Source organism: Lissotriton vulgaris, chromosome 2_1 (assembly GCF_964263255.1).
Source record: "Lissotriton vulgaris chromosome 2_1, aLisVul1.2, whole genome shotgun sequence".
Classification (NCBI taxonomy): Eukaryota; Metazoa; Chordata; class Amphibia; order Caudata; family Salamandridae; genus Lissotriton; species Lissotriton vulgaris.
The window spans coordinates 829,740,583-829,754,910 of NC_141687.1; the positions used below are offsets into that span (position 1 = coordinate 829,740,583).

Sequence of the window (14,328 nt, forward strand, 5' to 3'; positions counted from 1 at the left end):
AAATTTCTTATTTGTGCTTTAAGTGACCTTGATACAAAATCTGTCAAATGCCATGTGTTTCCAATTCAAAAGAAAAAGAAACAGAAATGCATGACTAGCCAGGGTTTGTGTATTTTTTTGGGGAAATATAATCCATGCAGTGTGTGTGCACACTCGCATTCTGAAGTCATGCCTGTCTGTCTGCTACAGGTCGCGAGATTAAAAGAACCAGCAAATTTACACTTTATTTACTGTAATTAGGCAATTGCCTTGTGCGGTCAGCGCACGCTGGCTTCCTTCTCCCCAACAATGCGGCCTTTGAACCGAGTGGCATTCCACGAGCCGAGGAGCGTGCACCTACGACAAGATGGCGCGCTCTTGGCAGCAAGTGCATCCCGATCCAAGCAGCTGCCGTTATTTTGTCAGAGGAGGTGCCAACATTGAACTTGCTGATCAGGAACTGCCAGCACGCTTTCTTCAAACGGTCTTGTTTTCAGGAAGTTTTAACTTTTAACTTTTAACTTCTTCACACTTTTAACTTCTTCACCCGAACCATTATGGCATGTGAGCGGCTGAAAATAGTAAAGGGGTTGTAGTTGTACTGGCATGCGCACTGTATGCTGCTAGAGTCGACATGCCAAGTTGTGCTGTGGAGCTAGCTTTCTCCTTAGTAGGTGAGCTAGACATAGATGAAATAGTTAGAGAGTGGGCTGACCGTGCCTGTCAATGTGCCACTGGTAGGGTGATCACAGCATACATGCCAATTGACCGCATTCAGGCAGACTCCCGATTTGTGTAGTAAAAAATGGGTTTATTTCGGCTGTCTCCCCCCTGAAATTGCATTTTCTCCAATGGTAGTCAATGGAAGAAATACATTTTCCCGATAATTTTTTATTTTTATTTCTCACTTTCCACTTCTAAAAAGTGGGCATGTTTGACACAGGGTGTATATTGAAGGTATGCAAGATAAAGTACAACGTGAACTATAACATGGCTTACCGTAATGTTTTTTTTTAACATTTATTGTTCCGAAATCGATCTGTATTTTTACCAGAGCTACTGAAAGCTCGAGCCTGAAGCTTAGCACTGGCTAAGCTCAAGACCCTGTTGGAACCTCGAGGCCATAAATGAGCCGAGCTTTCATCTGAATTCTGCCTGTCCGGCTCCGGTCCGGATGTTGTGTTAGAGCCATAGCTGCCAACTAGGGATCTTGGGAACTAGGCTAGTAGTGTTGCCCAACATCATGTGATTCTGGGAAAATCACTTAATCTTCCCATGCCTATAAGCAATGCATGTGATGTTGTCACGATCGCGCTGCGCTAAGGGACTACAATTCCCGGCAGAACGCGGCGGGAGAACTACTGCTCCCATGATCCTTTGCTTTCTCGCGAGAGGTTGATCGCGGAAGCATAAGAAGGACGGGGCGCATTGCTCAGCATCGGGAATTCTCCGGTCCGAGCTGTTCGTGCTTTGGCGGTTCGTGTTTGGTGTGGTAAGGGTGCTTGCACCTGGACTGTTTTTGCTCTTGGCGTTTTGCAAACATTCTAGAGTCCTGAAGGAGGCTTTCCAGGGCTGTTTGTGTCTGTTTGTGTACATGGGTTTCGCCCCTCCTTTGTTCTATGGATTTGGCCCGGTCGGTATTGTCGGCCGACGGTGTTGTGGATGTTGAATAATCCATGGATGTTTCTGAAATACAATTTGCTCGATCTTCTCTTGCTTTGTGGGGAAAAACTTTGCTCCAGCTTTGGATTTCTGTTCAGGGGGCAGTAACTGAACGACCATCGTTTTTGTGTGAATTCAACACATAGACGAATACTTTCCTTTGTTTGCACTGTGATGAAGAGGTGTTCAGATAGGATGGTGTTTTAATCCCTATGTCTTGTACTCCTTTATTAACAGGGATTGATCAGGATTGGTATCCAAACTCTCGATCCCTGTGAAGTGCGCAAGGAGTGTGATAGGGGTATGTTATGCCATGAATAGTACTTGGGTGATTGCTATTGTATATGTCAGTATAAAAGGAGGTTATAAGCCACTGTCATTCTTTTTGTATTATTGCAGCTGCACCTATATCCCCACATCCGTCATCATTTATCTCTCCCCTGAAGGATTCTTTTTCTTTACAGGTATTTAGACAGTATAAGGTGTATTTGTTATTACTATATATAGAAAGTGAGAAAAGACAGTTACTCATGATTTTTTGTTCTCTTTCTGTCTTTTTCAGATCTCCCTCCCTGCTGTTCCCTTCCTTTCCTTCCTGGTTCCTAATCTCCCCCTACAAACGTCCCTCGCTTAATCGGTTCAACGTGCTGTGCCTTAATGGCAGTTCCAGTCGTTGGATAGATTGAGAGGTGGAACATATTCTTCAAACCGATCCCAAGGACGCCTCGCATAACAGATGTTGTGTGGTGTAACTTGTGCTCATGTGAAGCGATCCAGTAACTACGGGTTGAGTTCGCACCATGTTTAAACAAGCATTGGCATAGCCAATAGGTCTCGCCTTTGGGACCTTATAAGTATTTAGTTATCCAGCACAATATCCTTGGTGCAACAACATCAAGTGTTGCATGGCTAAACACTTATAAGGTCCCAAAGGCGAAACCTATTTACCCAGTCACTTAAAAACATCAAAAGACACACTAAATGTTCACGATTGCTCTTAATTTCTGTCATTTATCTCTTCAGCATGCATGATAAATCCAATTGAACAGAATTGACCTGTTGTGAAGAGGGAGAGGGTGAAAGAGCAAATCATCTCTATACACCTATATTTCAGCCTGTAAAAGGCAGGAAAAAGTAGACACAAGCAGCACTTCTGCTGTTAGGTGTATGTTTTTATTTTACATTCAGAAATACAGCGTGTGTGTTTATTTGTATGCCTTCGTTTGGGGAGGTTTATCAGCATACACAGTTGATAATTTTCTTGAAAGAATATTTGAACTATAAGACTGCCAGAATAAGGCTTTTTGTAAAAAAAATATCTTTGTTAAGCGCTTTTTAGAGCAAATGTTGAGACATATTTTTAAAGCTGCAATAGATTGTAAACACCAATGTCAAGTATCATATAAACAAGCATCCCCAAAAAATACAACAGTTGAAATGAAACGTGAGCCCTGATCAAAGGACAACACCATTGGTGAAAAAGAGCAAGAGAAAGAAGAATTTGTAAGAAAGCTTGACAGAATACCATAATGGTGCAAACAAAAAAACATTTTGAAAACAAGTATCTCTGGGTGCATCAGCAACATATTGCACAATGTCAACTACTGAGCCTGTTTGTTGCACTGAGGGTCACCCCAAAGGTAGTAACCGCCTACACCGGCACCTGAACAGCAAAGCTTTGTCACACAAAATTACAGTCAAACTGTAAAGTATACTACACTAGCTCTGCCCTTCTTGGGTGTTTTATAGACGTTGAATATAGATTCTATCATGTGTAAAGGCAATATTGATGTTTTTCTATTTTCACTATATTTTGTATTTCTAGTCTTAATGTCAACTGCCTTAACGGGAAATCCACACGATGTAACTCTGCCCAGCAAAACGTACTCCCAGATACTGCAAACATCACCAGGTCCATTGGCGGCTGTGCCTGGTCAAAACCCAGTCGCATTGTGAATACACTCAATCTCCTCAACCTGGATCCATATATCTGACAAGAACACAAAGTCGGCCAGAACACATGCTCCTCAGGGCCGGACTGGGAACCAGAACCGGCCCTGGCAAAGTGCTTGGCCGGCCCCCCTCCCCCCTCCGGGAGGAGAGGGGAGGAGGGAGAGGTGCGACCTCGCTGTGTGACAGGGCCGGTTTTCGGCCGTTTTTGTTACAGGGCCGTTTTTGCAGCATAACGGCCCTGTAACAAAAACGGCCCCAGGGGCCCAAAACCGGCCCCCAACCATGCGGCCCACCGGGGAATTGCCCGGTGCCCTCAACGGCCAGTCCGGGCCTGATGCTCCTGGCGGCCAGCAGCATCTCTTGGACACAAAAAGAGCATAAAAAAGAATAGTTCTTAGAATAAACTTTTGCAGATTTGTTACAGTTCCTAAAAAGTGTTTCAGTGCCTCAACCACGTAGCCCGGAAATAGATACAGGCTTATCAAGAGACTGGGAAATGATAATGGGTTGCCCTTTACATTATGGAAAGTTGTTTGTGAAGAATGGGAGAGAACTTTAACGCCTGCATTCGGTAGCAGTGATGCTCTCATTAAACCCGATGTGGATACAATGAACCTCTGACAGTGCTTGTTTTCATTCAGGAAGCGGTGTCTACGGTGCAAGGCACTGACTTAAAGTCCAGTCAGACCTTGGCGCTGCAGCTAACCTCAGTCTAAAGAGCAACCTGCTGGCTTTAGATTTTGAGCAATTCCATACAGAAATCCTGTCAAACTCTGAGCAGAGCCCAGGATTAATGTAATGTAATGTAATGTAATGTAAAAAGAATTTATAAAGTGCGGCTAACACCTGACGGTTTCTTGGCGCTAAAGAACAAAGACAGAAAAAAAACAGACAGTCCAAGAGGCTAAGAAGATTAGTTATAGGCTATGTGGAACAGGTGGGTTTTTAGGAGAGACCTGAAGTGGGTTAGGGGGGAGGCCAGTCTCAAGCCTAGTGGAAGGGCGTTCCAAAAACAAGGTGCAAGGAATGAGAACCTAAGTCCTCCCTGTTTTTTACGTTTGAAGGTCGGAATCTGAAGTAGAGCCAGGTGGGCGGAACGGAGGTTGCGAGAAGGGACATAAGGGTGCAGAAGTGAGGAGATGAACAAGGGTCCTGTACCAACAAGGGACTTAAAAATAACGCAGCCCAGTTTGAATTTACACCGCTCAGCGACAGGGAGCCAGTGAAGAGATTTTAAGAGGGGGCATACATGTTGGTGTTTGGGTTGGTGATGAATGAGCCGTGCTGCCTGGTTCTGGACCAGTTGTAGCCTCTTTAGTTGGTATGCCGGTATGCCAACATAGAGAGAGTTGGCATAGTCTATCCTGGATATGACTAACGCCAATAATGCCAGGGTGAGGGCTTCGGTGGTCAGGAAGCAGGAAATCTTACGGATTTTTCTCAGCTGGAAAAAGCTGGAGGACACCACCGCGCTAATCTGGGATTTCATTGTGAGATCATTGCTAATGATGATCCCAAGGCTCTTCACTGAGCTAACGGGATTAGGGGGGGTGCCCAACCTTGTGGGCCAAAAGGTGGAGTTCCAGGGGTTGATTGTACCCCCAACAAGGTGAAGTTCTGTCTTGTCGGGGTTAAGTTTCAAGTGATTCGCCCCCATCCAGTCACTGATGTGACAGAGAGTAGTTTGAAAATTGTCAATAGACTGGTCCGTGGAGTTAATATTGAAGACCAGCTGAATGTCGTCCGCGTAATTAAACGCAGTGACACAGCTGCCTCGTAAAGAGCGGATAAGGGGGGTAAGGTATAAATTAAAAAGGAGGGGAGATAAGGAGGAGCCCTGCGGGACGCCACAAGTTAGCTCAACCTCGTCCGCAGAAAACTGAGAGAGACGAACGGCCTGATGGCGGTTCCTCAAGAAGGAGCGGACCCAGGCCCAGGCAGAGCCCTGGATGCCGGCCTCCTCGACACGGCCGACCAGAATATCATGGTCGACCGTGTCAAAGGCGGCCGACAGATCCAGGAGCACCAGGACCTGGCTGATGTTAGAGTCCGCTCCTCTCCGCAATTCCTCCATGACTGAAAGTATAACAGATTGCGTGGAGTGATTGGGTCTGAAACCAGCCTGTTGGGAATCAAGGAACTGAGAGTCCTCGATAAAGGTACTCAAAGTATTAGTCACGTGGGACTTAAGGACTTTGCTAAGGTAGGGAAGGAGGGAAATGGGGCAGAAGTTACTCATAATTGTGGGGTCTGCTGTGGGTTTTTTGAGAATGGGCGTGACCTCAGCACATTTGAATGATCCGGGAACAGTGCCAGAGGAAAGAGAGTTGTTCAACAGTGCCAGAGGGGGAGAGGGGCAGACTGTGAAGGCCTCGCGGAGGACTAAGGGGGGGGCAGCAGTCAGTAGGGGATCCAGAGGCAACCTTCTTAAGGAGGGCGGGAAACTCTGTCTCCGAGATTAAAGGTATCTGGGTCAACTACCTAGGGTTGAAGAAAGGCAGGGTGGATTCAGGCCCATGGGGGTGAGGTGGGACTGAAGATGAGATACTGTTCTTAATGTTGGCTATCTTCTCCACGAAATAAAGATTTAGGGAGTCACAGAGTGCCCGGGAGGGAAGGGGTTTAGGGGTGATCCTGTCTGGGTTTGACAACTCCTCCACAATAGAAAAGATGTCCTTGGTTTTGGTGGCGGAGCAGGAAATCTTATTTGAGAAATAGGTGGATTTGGTTCGCAGGACCGCCAGTTTATAATCTTTGAGCAAGGTAGCGAAACGTAGTTTCATGTCGGGGGCATAGCCACGTCGCCACTGGCGCTCAGCCTGCCTAAGGCCCAACTTCAAGGCTTTGAGGTCATCCGTAAACCATTTTTGGGCGTCATGCGGACGTCTAAGCTTTATCTGTCTGAGTGGGGCCACGATGTCACTGGCTAACTCCAGCCAGTGTGTGAGGGCAGAGGCTTGGGTGTCAATAGATCCCAGACTGGAAGGGATGGAGGTTTTGAGTAGGGTAGTAAAGTAATTGAGATTAGCCTTGTTCCAATTCCGGGCCAAGAGGTTACCTTCCTTGGGTCTGCTAAGGCTGGGGATAGCCGTAATGGAGAAGGAGATTATAAAATGGTCTGACCAGAGGCAGGGTGAAATGAGAGGGGTAGAGATTTCCAGGTTGGATGTCCAAACCTGATCCAGAATATGGCCCTTAATGTGAGTGGCTGTCTTTATATGTGTTATACAGTTCATACTGGACAGGAGATCGGTAAATAATATAGAGCAGGCATTCTCCTTTGCATCGGAAGGCCAATAATTAAAATCGCCTAAGACCAAGATGTTTGAATTGTTGATGATAAGTTGAGATAACACATCGCCAAACAACAAAGGAAAATTAGGCATGAGTAGGGGGGGGGCGGTAAACTAACACACAAATAAGTGGGGTGGTGGAGGATTCCAGTCTCAGCGCAAGATAGTCGACGGAGGGAATGCCGACTAAAGTCAAGGCGGAAAACCGAATAGGGTTTTTAATAATTGCTGCTACCCCACCTCCCGGCCTCCCGGAGGCTCTGTTTACCTGGAGGATGTAGTAACCAGTAGGGATTGCAGCGAGTATATCGGGAGCAGAATCCTCGTTCAGCCAAGTCTCCGTTAACAACAGTATATCCGGTTGCTCAGAGTCTAACAGGGCAAAGATTTCCAGCTGGTGTTTTACCAGCGATCGAGTGTTGAGATAAATCACTGTCAGCTTGAGAGGTGGAGTATGATTATTGGAAAGAAGATTGGTAGTTGAAGGGAGAGCTGGGGGTGAGCCTGTTACTATCTCGGGGAATGTGTCTCTGGTACAGAGAAACCCCAGTGGCTCAGAGTCCAACAGAGTCAAGGGGAGGTAGACCTGTGTGGATATAATCGAACCAGATCTGAAGAGGTGTATTGAATTAAACCGGCAGGGGGACGTGCCCCGTGCCCCGGCCGGCCGCGGACGGGCGCAGACGGGCTTGCCTTAGGTGCGCCTTCGGCGCGCAAACGTCGCGCCCGCTGCGCTCGTCCGCTGCGCGTCCGACTGAGGCACATCCTTTAATGGCGAAGAGAGGGGGTGTGGCCTCGGAGTGGTGGGCTGATAAGGTGCTCCTAATGCAAAGTCAGCAACACAGTTCCTTGTTCGATATGGCCATCCTGCCTAGACAAACCACTATTTCCTTGATTTGCAGGACTATTGAGTTTTTTTTCTTCCTCTGCTGTGTATAACATCAAATGCCATGTATTTATTCGACTTTAAAGAGTGATACTGATGCAACCAATGATTAATTGTAAGTGATGACCAGAATCTTTCGTTAAATAAAAACAGTTTGAAAAAAATAGATATGGCCATTCTGCTTGCCCTTAGTGCTTAAATGCAATGTCTTTCTCTCACTAAAGGTCACTGGCGAGTTTCAGCTAATTTCTTTAAAAATCTTTAACTGAAATTTGATGATTTGTCAAGTAATTTGCATTATTCCTGCCCAACAAGCCAATACAGGTAATTCTCTAGGATTTTACATTTCGCTGTCTAAATTTACAGAGCTTTTTAATGTTGGAAGTTCCCAGACAACTCATTGGTTTCGTGCTGTGTTGTCCAAAGAGCTTCTAAGGAACCTATTATAATTTCCGAAATGGGCACAGACGATTTTATTCCTGCAAATGATGACATTGACTCCAGCACAGACTCTTTTACTACTGCAACCTTGCCTTCTATTTTATTGACTTTCTAATGAAAATTTTAAAGTGACCCCATCAATACCCTATCGCAGTTCATGAGATATGACACATAACCCCCAACAGCACATTTCGAGGGGCTTTGCCTTACTTTCTGAGCACATTCAGGGGTGAAAATAGCCCCCATTCATTTCACCGAGGACGGATCATCTTGTGGTCAAGGGTGCTTTTATATGTTTTCCCCTTTGTTGCGCACCTGAGGCTGTCAAAGCGTTAAAATATGTATGATCTCATTTGTTAACTAAAATGTTCGTACACCCACAGTCATTAAAGTATTCAGACACCTTGCAGGGTCAGAATAATAGGACTGCATGTCCTCTGTATGTAATGTAATGTATGTATACTTGTAAAGCGCACTGTTTCCTCGTTACGTGGCGTCCTGGCGCTGTATACCACTGGGGAATCCGTCCTGGCTTTCCCTGTGAGAGGGCATCCACAAGGTGAAGCCGGGCATCCCCTGCGCTGTATGTTCAGTGGCTTGATGGTATAATCCCTACGAGTTCTCTCCTCCATCCATGGGGGAGCAAATTTAAGGAATTAAATTCACTACAGCTATTCTAGTGCAGACAGTGCATTATATGTGGACATTGTGCTGCTTCATTCATTAGCGCTCTGATGGATTCATACTGCTGTCACTGCACCTCCCCTCTCATGAAGTAGTACCTGGCACCTACTTGGTTTCGTGGCAGATCACGAAGGTGGGAAACCGCTCTGTTGTGGATTGAATTGATCCACAAAGGTCTTACCTATGAGAGAGACGGTGATTCAGACACCAGATACCCACTGCAATAGGACATCCAAGGGTTTCTTTCCCAGACTGGTGCAACCTGGCAGAGAAGTGATCAGGCAAATGAGACGGGTCAGTGGTGTTCCGTTGGCAGCTTGTGTGTCCACCACATTCCAGAGTAAAGCTTTTCATGTTTTTAAGCAAATATTTGACTTAACCAGTATCACTGTGCCATGCTTTCTAATAAGCATTGGGCATTATACATAGCAAAAGAATTCTGTATGTGGAGGTAGGAAGTGTGACGTCTAGTGTAAGATTTGGGAATTACATGAACATTAGAATAGTTAAAGCACATATACTTTCTTTTATATTTTATATTCAAAGAAAATTGTTAATTTCCAGCTTTGTTCTATTTTGTTAAGAATTTGAAACCTATGACTTTAAACAGTGAAATCATGTTTAGGAAATCCTAGTTGCATGATGTATAAAAACCTTTAGATATATATGCAGCTTTAGGGCAAAAGAAGCCCTACCTGACTAGCACATCAAGCAAGGTAATATGAACATATTGTGACTGATCTCTTTTGGAACTTTAGTCAACCAGTACCCAATAAACCTTAGCGTCCACAGAGGCAATCACTGTAGGCACCTGGTGTTAACCTCTTAACATCTTACATCTCAAAATACGTTTATATTTCCTAAGCGCCTTTTAATTCCTGATTGACTAAATGGTTTTGTATCCTCGTGTACTTTCTCATAAGTTTTAAAGTTGAGCCTTTCTAATTTTTATAAGGTTTATTAAGCCAACCCTCTACATTACCCTCAGTAGTCATGTGCCTCACAAGTTAATCCTAAATGCTTTCATAGCAACTATTCTTGAATCCCACACATCCGGATTCCCACATATCAGACTTTGATTCTTCATAATCATGGATTCTGCAGTCTCATCAAAACCATCAATTACATTTCACATTTTTCCACTACATTATCTGTTATTATGTGCTAGCATTTCCTAGCCTGGTGACGGAATACCAAGGCCCTCACAAAAACCAACAAATCTGAAGAATGACCACTTCATTCAATGTTGAATTCCCTGTAACGCGTTGCAAGATCTAAAGAAACAAGAGTGAACGCAACAGGCCTCCACTGAGCACCTGCCAACACGTCTCTGCTGTAGGTATTTCATGAGTGTGCCACTCGTTTAAGAAATCAGTGTGAAAGATGAAAACTCTCCTAACATTAAGACAACATGGTCAGTCTTTATTTATTTATTTGCAGCTTTATATAACACAAACTCGACCCCGAGGTAGCAGACCGCTTTACATGGGCTCCAGTTGCACTAAAGATAGACACATTCATTTTTAGGCACAGGGAGTTTACATGATTTGCCCAGAATCACAGGATGTTTGAGCCTTCCTCCAGACTTGAACCTGGTTCCCCAGCTTCAAGGTCAGCCGCTCTGGCCTTTAAGTCACATCCCCTCCCCTCCCAAGCATCATCTGTCTGGATCAGGCTCAGGTAACTCAAGCAACTCTCGAGATTCTTGGGAAGGAACTTACACATCATTCTTGGGGGTCACACTGAAGTACCTAGAGACTAGTTGGGCAAAGAGGCATAGTTTACTTGCATATAAATTCCGTCTAAAAGAGAGAAATGGTGTGCGGGACATTATTGTCAAATACATAGCATCATGGCACGCAGCCTTTAACTTAACTTCCTCCTTTGACAAGACGACATCAGATACATATTCACCTGGCGAGCTACCTTTTACTGATCCCTTTATCTCAGAGACACCATGATCCCTAGATTCTTATTAATGCCCCAAGCGTCAGAGAACAGAAGTGTAAAATTTTAGGAGACTCTTACTTGCTGTTGTCATTGGTGAATCATTGTTCTCCTCTGCATACTCTCGCCTATTCTCCAGTTTCTGTAGAGAAAGGGAAATGGGACTTTATGAGCATTATCTTTGAAGGAGGAAGGAAGCACCAGTAGCTAGTGTATGTTTCTGTTTGCATCTATCAATTCTTTTCTTTTTCGTCTGCTTGTTAAATATTTTATTAATGTAGGTGGATACAGACCCTTAAAGCACACAACACAAACTGAATTAAGTAATGGTGATCACCTTGACCCACGCCACAAATATGGAGTTTAATACAGACTGGAGTTGGTGATAAGTAGATGACACGTTTTGAGAATGATACATGTATCATTTTACGTTGAGTTTTCAATTGAGCAGGAAAAATACCTGATCCTCTACGTGGTTCCCATCATATGGAAACACCCCACCTGCAGATGACACTATGGACCTATGAAAATCCAACAGCACATCCAGGCCTTGTAAACAGCAGCGTTGTGCAATATAAAAACACATTAAATAACACTTTCAGAAAGCTTGGGAAATCCTGCACCAATGGCAGTGAAAGAGCTGCTTAGAGTAGGAGGGAGAAGAAGAAATAGCAGCAGTGGATTTGGGCCACTGTTTTTGAGCCAATGAAGTGGCAGGAATCAGCTCTCTAGAAGTGTGCGTGTAACACACCTCTAGATCGAGCAGGAGGTGGACACACGCATCTGAGTATCAGACGTGTAGAAACGAGGCTCAGGGCAAAACGAGATGCTTACCAACATATAGCTGCTTGAGAAGGGTACTAGGTAAAAGGGTCTAGTGAGGTTGGAGGACAGGCTGATGAGGAGGCTTAGGAAAAACGCTAGTACATTCGAACATGTATTAGTTCCAGGTCAGCTGTCTCTTTCAGAAACGTAGGTCACCCAGTAGCCCCAGGTCGCTCTAGACAGCAGCATTATAAAGATGCTGAGATCAATGACCATGGTGCCTGTCAACATTGCGTTTGGGTTGTTGTTGCTCTAGGGCCTTTCAGAACTACAGGAACCAGTGAAAGTGCTCTCACAGCATTTCCAAAACAGAGGGGTTTAAGAATCTTTCACAGCCATTCACAAAAGGTGGGCAAGAAGAAAGATCTCAGAGCCCTCCCAAAGCAGGAAGGACAGTAAATGTATCACATCATTGAAATAAAGGGAATCAGACACATACTTGGCAACCTCCCAGGAAAGGATGGGGCAACAGAGGATGCCCCAAATGCTAATTGGTATTCGTTTTTCCACTGAGTCCTACTCTATCTCTTCACAGTCCTTTACACTGACAAGCCACTTTACAGTCACCTTGCATTTATAAAAGGGGCAGTCTACCATATATCAATTTGAGACCACTAAACCATCGGTATCTTAAACTGATGAAATGACTCCCCCCTTGCTTGGGAGGGAAAGTCACAAGGAAGAGTAGTGTAAAGATAATTAGCGGTAAGTAATATAGGCATAACCCTATTCCTAATCACAGTCCTCAAGAACAAAGATTTACAATTCAGTAAAAAGTGTTTTTTTTTATCAAGACCATACAATTTGATGGAATGCAAACCCCATCACCATTGTTAAACACACAGAGTTAAATATTTTGGTGCAAGGAGTAGGAAAGGCAGCTGTCTGTAAACTACCTACAACTGAAACAACAACACGACAGAAAAAAATGCCAATAGAGATACAGCTACAGCAACACACAGCCAGCATAGTACCAAAATGAGCAAAGAAATTAACTGCCCCTTGACTCTTCATCATATGGCAACCCTGGGGGACTGCAAACGTGAGGAGGATCAGTTTGAGCAGGAGTGAGGCCATAGCAAATGTCTCTGTTTTGATGCAATAGGTGCATCACATGGGCACAGCAATAAATACTGATCGGTTGCAACTAGCTACCATCCATTTACCAGTCTATGTGTCAGACAGCCAACAGATCACAGCCACTTCAACCATCACTCTATGGGAGGGTGAAGCACAACAAGTCATTATGGTAAGATATGTCAGCAGATGGATACCTGTTAGCTCAACGTCCTGGAGGCATGTTCCTACAGTGAAACCAGAACTCTGGATAATTATCACCTGGATTTGCAACGGGAAAGAGAGCTCTGCAATGGTGGGACAAGACAGATGGATTGGATGGATGAACACGTCCCTCTAGGACTCAAAATCCTTAAGAGCATACATAGTCAGGGAGACCAACATAGAGGCAGAGGCCGGCCAAGAGGCAAAGGAAGGGCCAAAAACACCACTTTAAGCCCATAGGGGACTAAGATAGAGACTAGAAAAGATAGCGAAGTATCAACGTTTTCAGAGGGGTAAGGGACATCCAAGAATGCTACACTGAGAATGAAAACCACCATCTGCTACTGAAAGCATACACCGAGAATTTGTTTCAGCCAATCCAAAAAAAGTATGGTACATCTGTGTCAAAAGAGGCAGGTAACCAATAATTTGATCATTCATGCGAGGCATCTTGCGGTTCAGGCCTAAAACCTTTATGCTGAAATTGTCAATGAAGGATCTGAAAAGTGATCCGATTGGCTTACCAAACCAATCACATTGCTGTATTTCATGAGTATACTGAAAATGGCAACCCTATGTTTCTTTAGTAGGGCATATTTTTACTGTAGATCCGTGGCTTTTTATCTCAGTTATGATGATAGGAGGAAATAGGAAGAGAAAAAGAAAGAATAATAGAATGAAAACTTAAAATATTTTTGGGGAAAGCACAGCAATGTTATTGGCTTTGTATTCACTGGAAAGATCAAAGGTATAAAGCGACATAGTTAGGCTCGGTGCTAAGACTTTGACTTACGTTAAAAAATAAATGACTGAAAAAAAGGTTGAAGTGATGATATAGCTAGGCGCTGAAATGAACGAGACATTACCTTACATTTAAAAAACGAAAATCACTGATATACACCAGTTGTGGTTTAGTCAACTAATTATAACTTGAGCCTCCATCATGCACTGCTTTTGACCTCAAATTTTACATCACTAATGACATCTCAAATTACATCATTGTTGACATTACTGAATAGTTTTTTTCAAACAGATTTTATTAAAGGTTTTGTCGACAGTACATATCATATCCATTAGCATCATCATTGCCATGTGGCCAGTTTGCAGTTCAAACAATCCACCATAAAACCGATTACAAACATCCAATAAATTGGCAACTCCCACTACCCCGTGAGTCAAACCCGCTATGTGAGGAAGATACATAGAGGATTATCACATTGCTGGCCGCCTGTTCCCGATCTGTCTGAGTGTCGTGAGCAACATGGGATGAAGCACGTACGATGTGGGGTATAGAGTGTATGGTATGTTACACAGTTCCACAGTGAACAGAGGCAGTCAATGCCAGTGAACCCTCTGGTTTTGGGTAACGTGAATGTG

General features: G+C 44.2%; 1 protein-coding gene across 1 annotated transcript in view; it reads right to left on the reverse strand.

Moving 5' to 3' along the window:
* The window catches only part of C2_1H21orf58 (chromosome 2_1 C21orf58 homolog), a 113,682-nt gene that overhangs the window by 75,585 nt on the left and 23,769 nt on the right, over positions 1-14,328 (reverse strand). Inside the window, exon 2 of the mRNA XM_086958710.1 lies at positions 10,927-10,987. Coding sequence (XP_086814836.1) covers positions 10,927-10,987 — 61 coding nt within the window. The remainder of the gene's footprint in view (positions 1-10,926; positions 10,988-14,328) is intronic.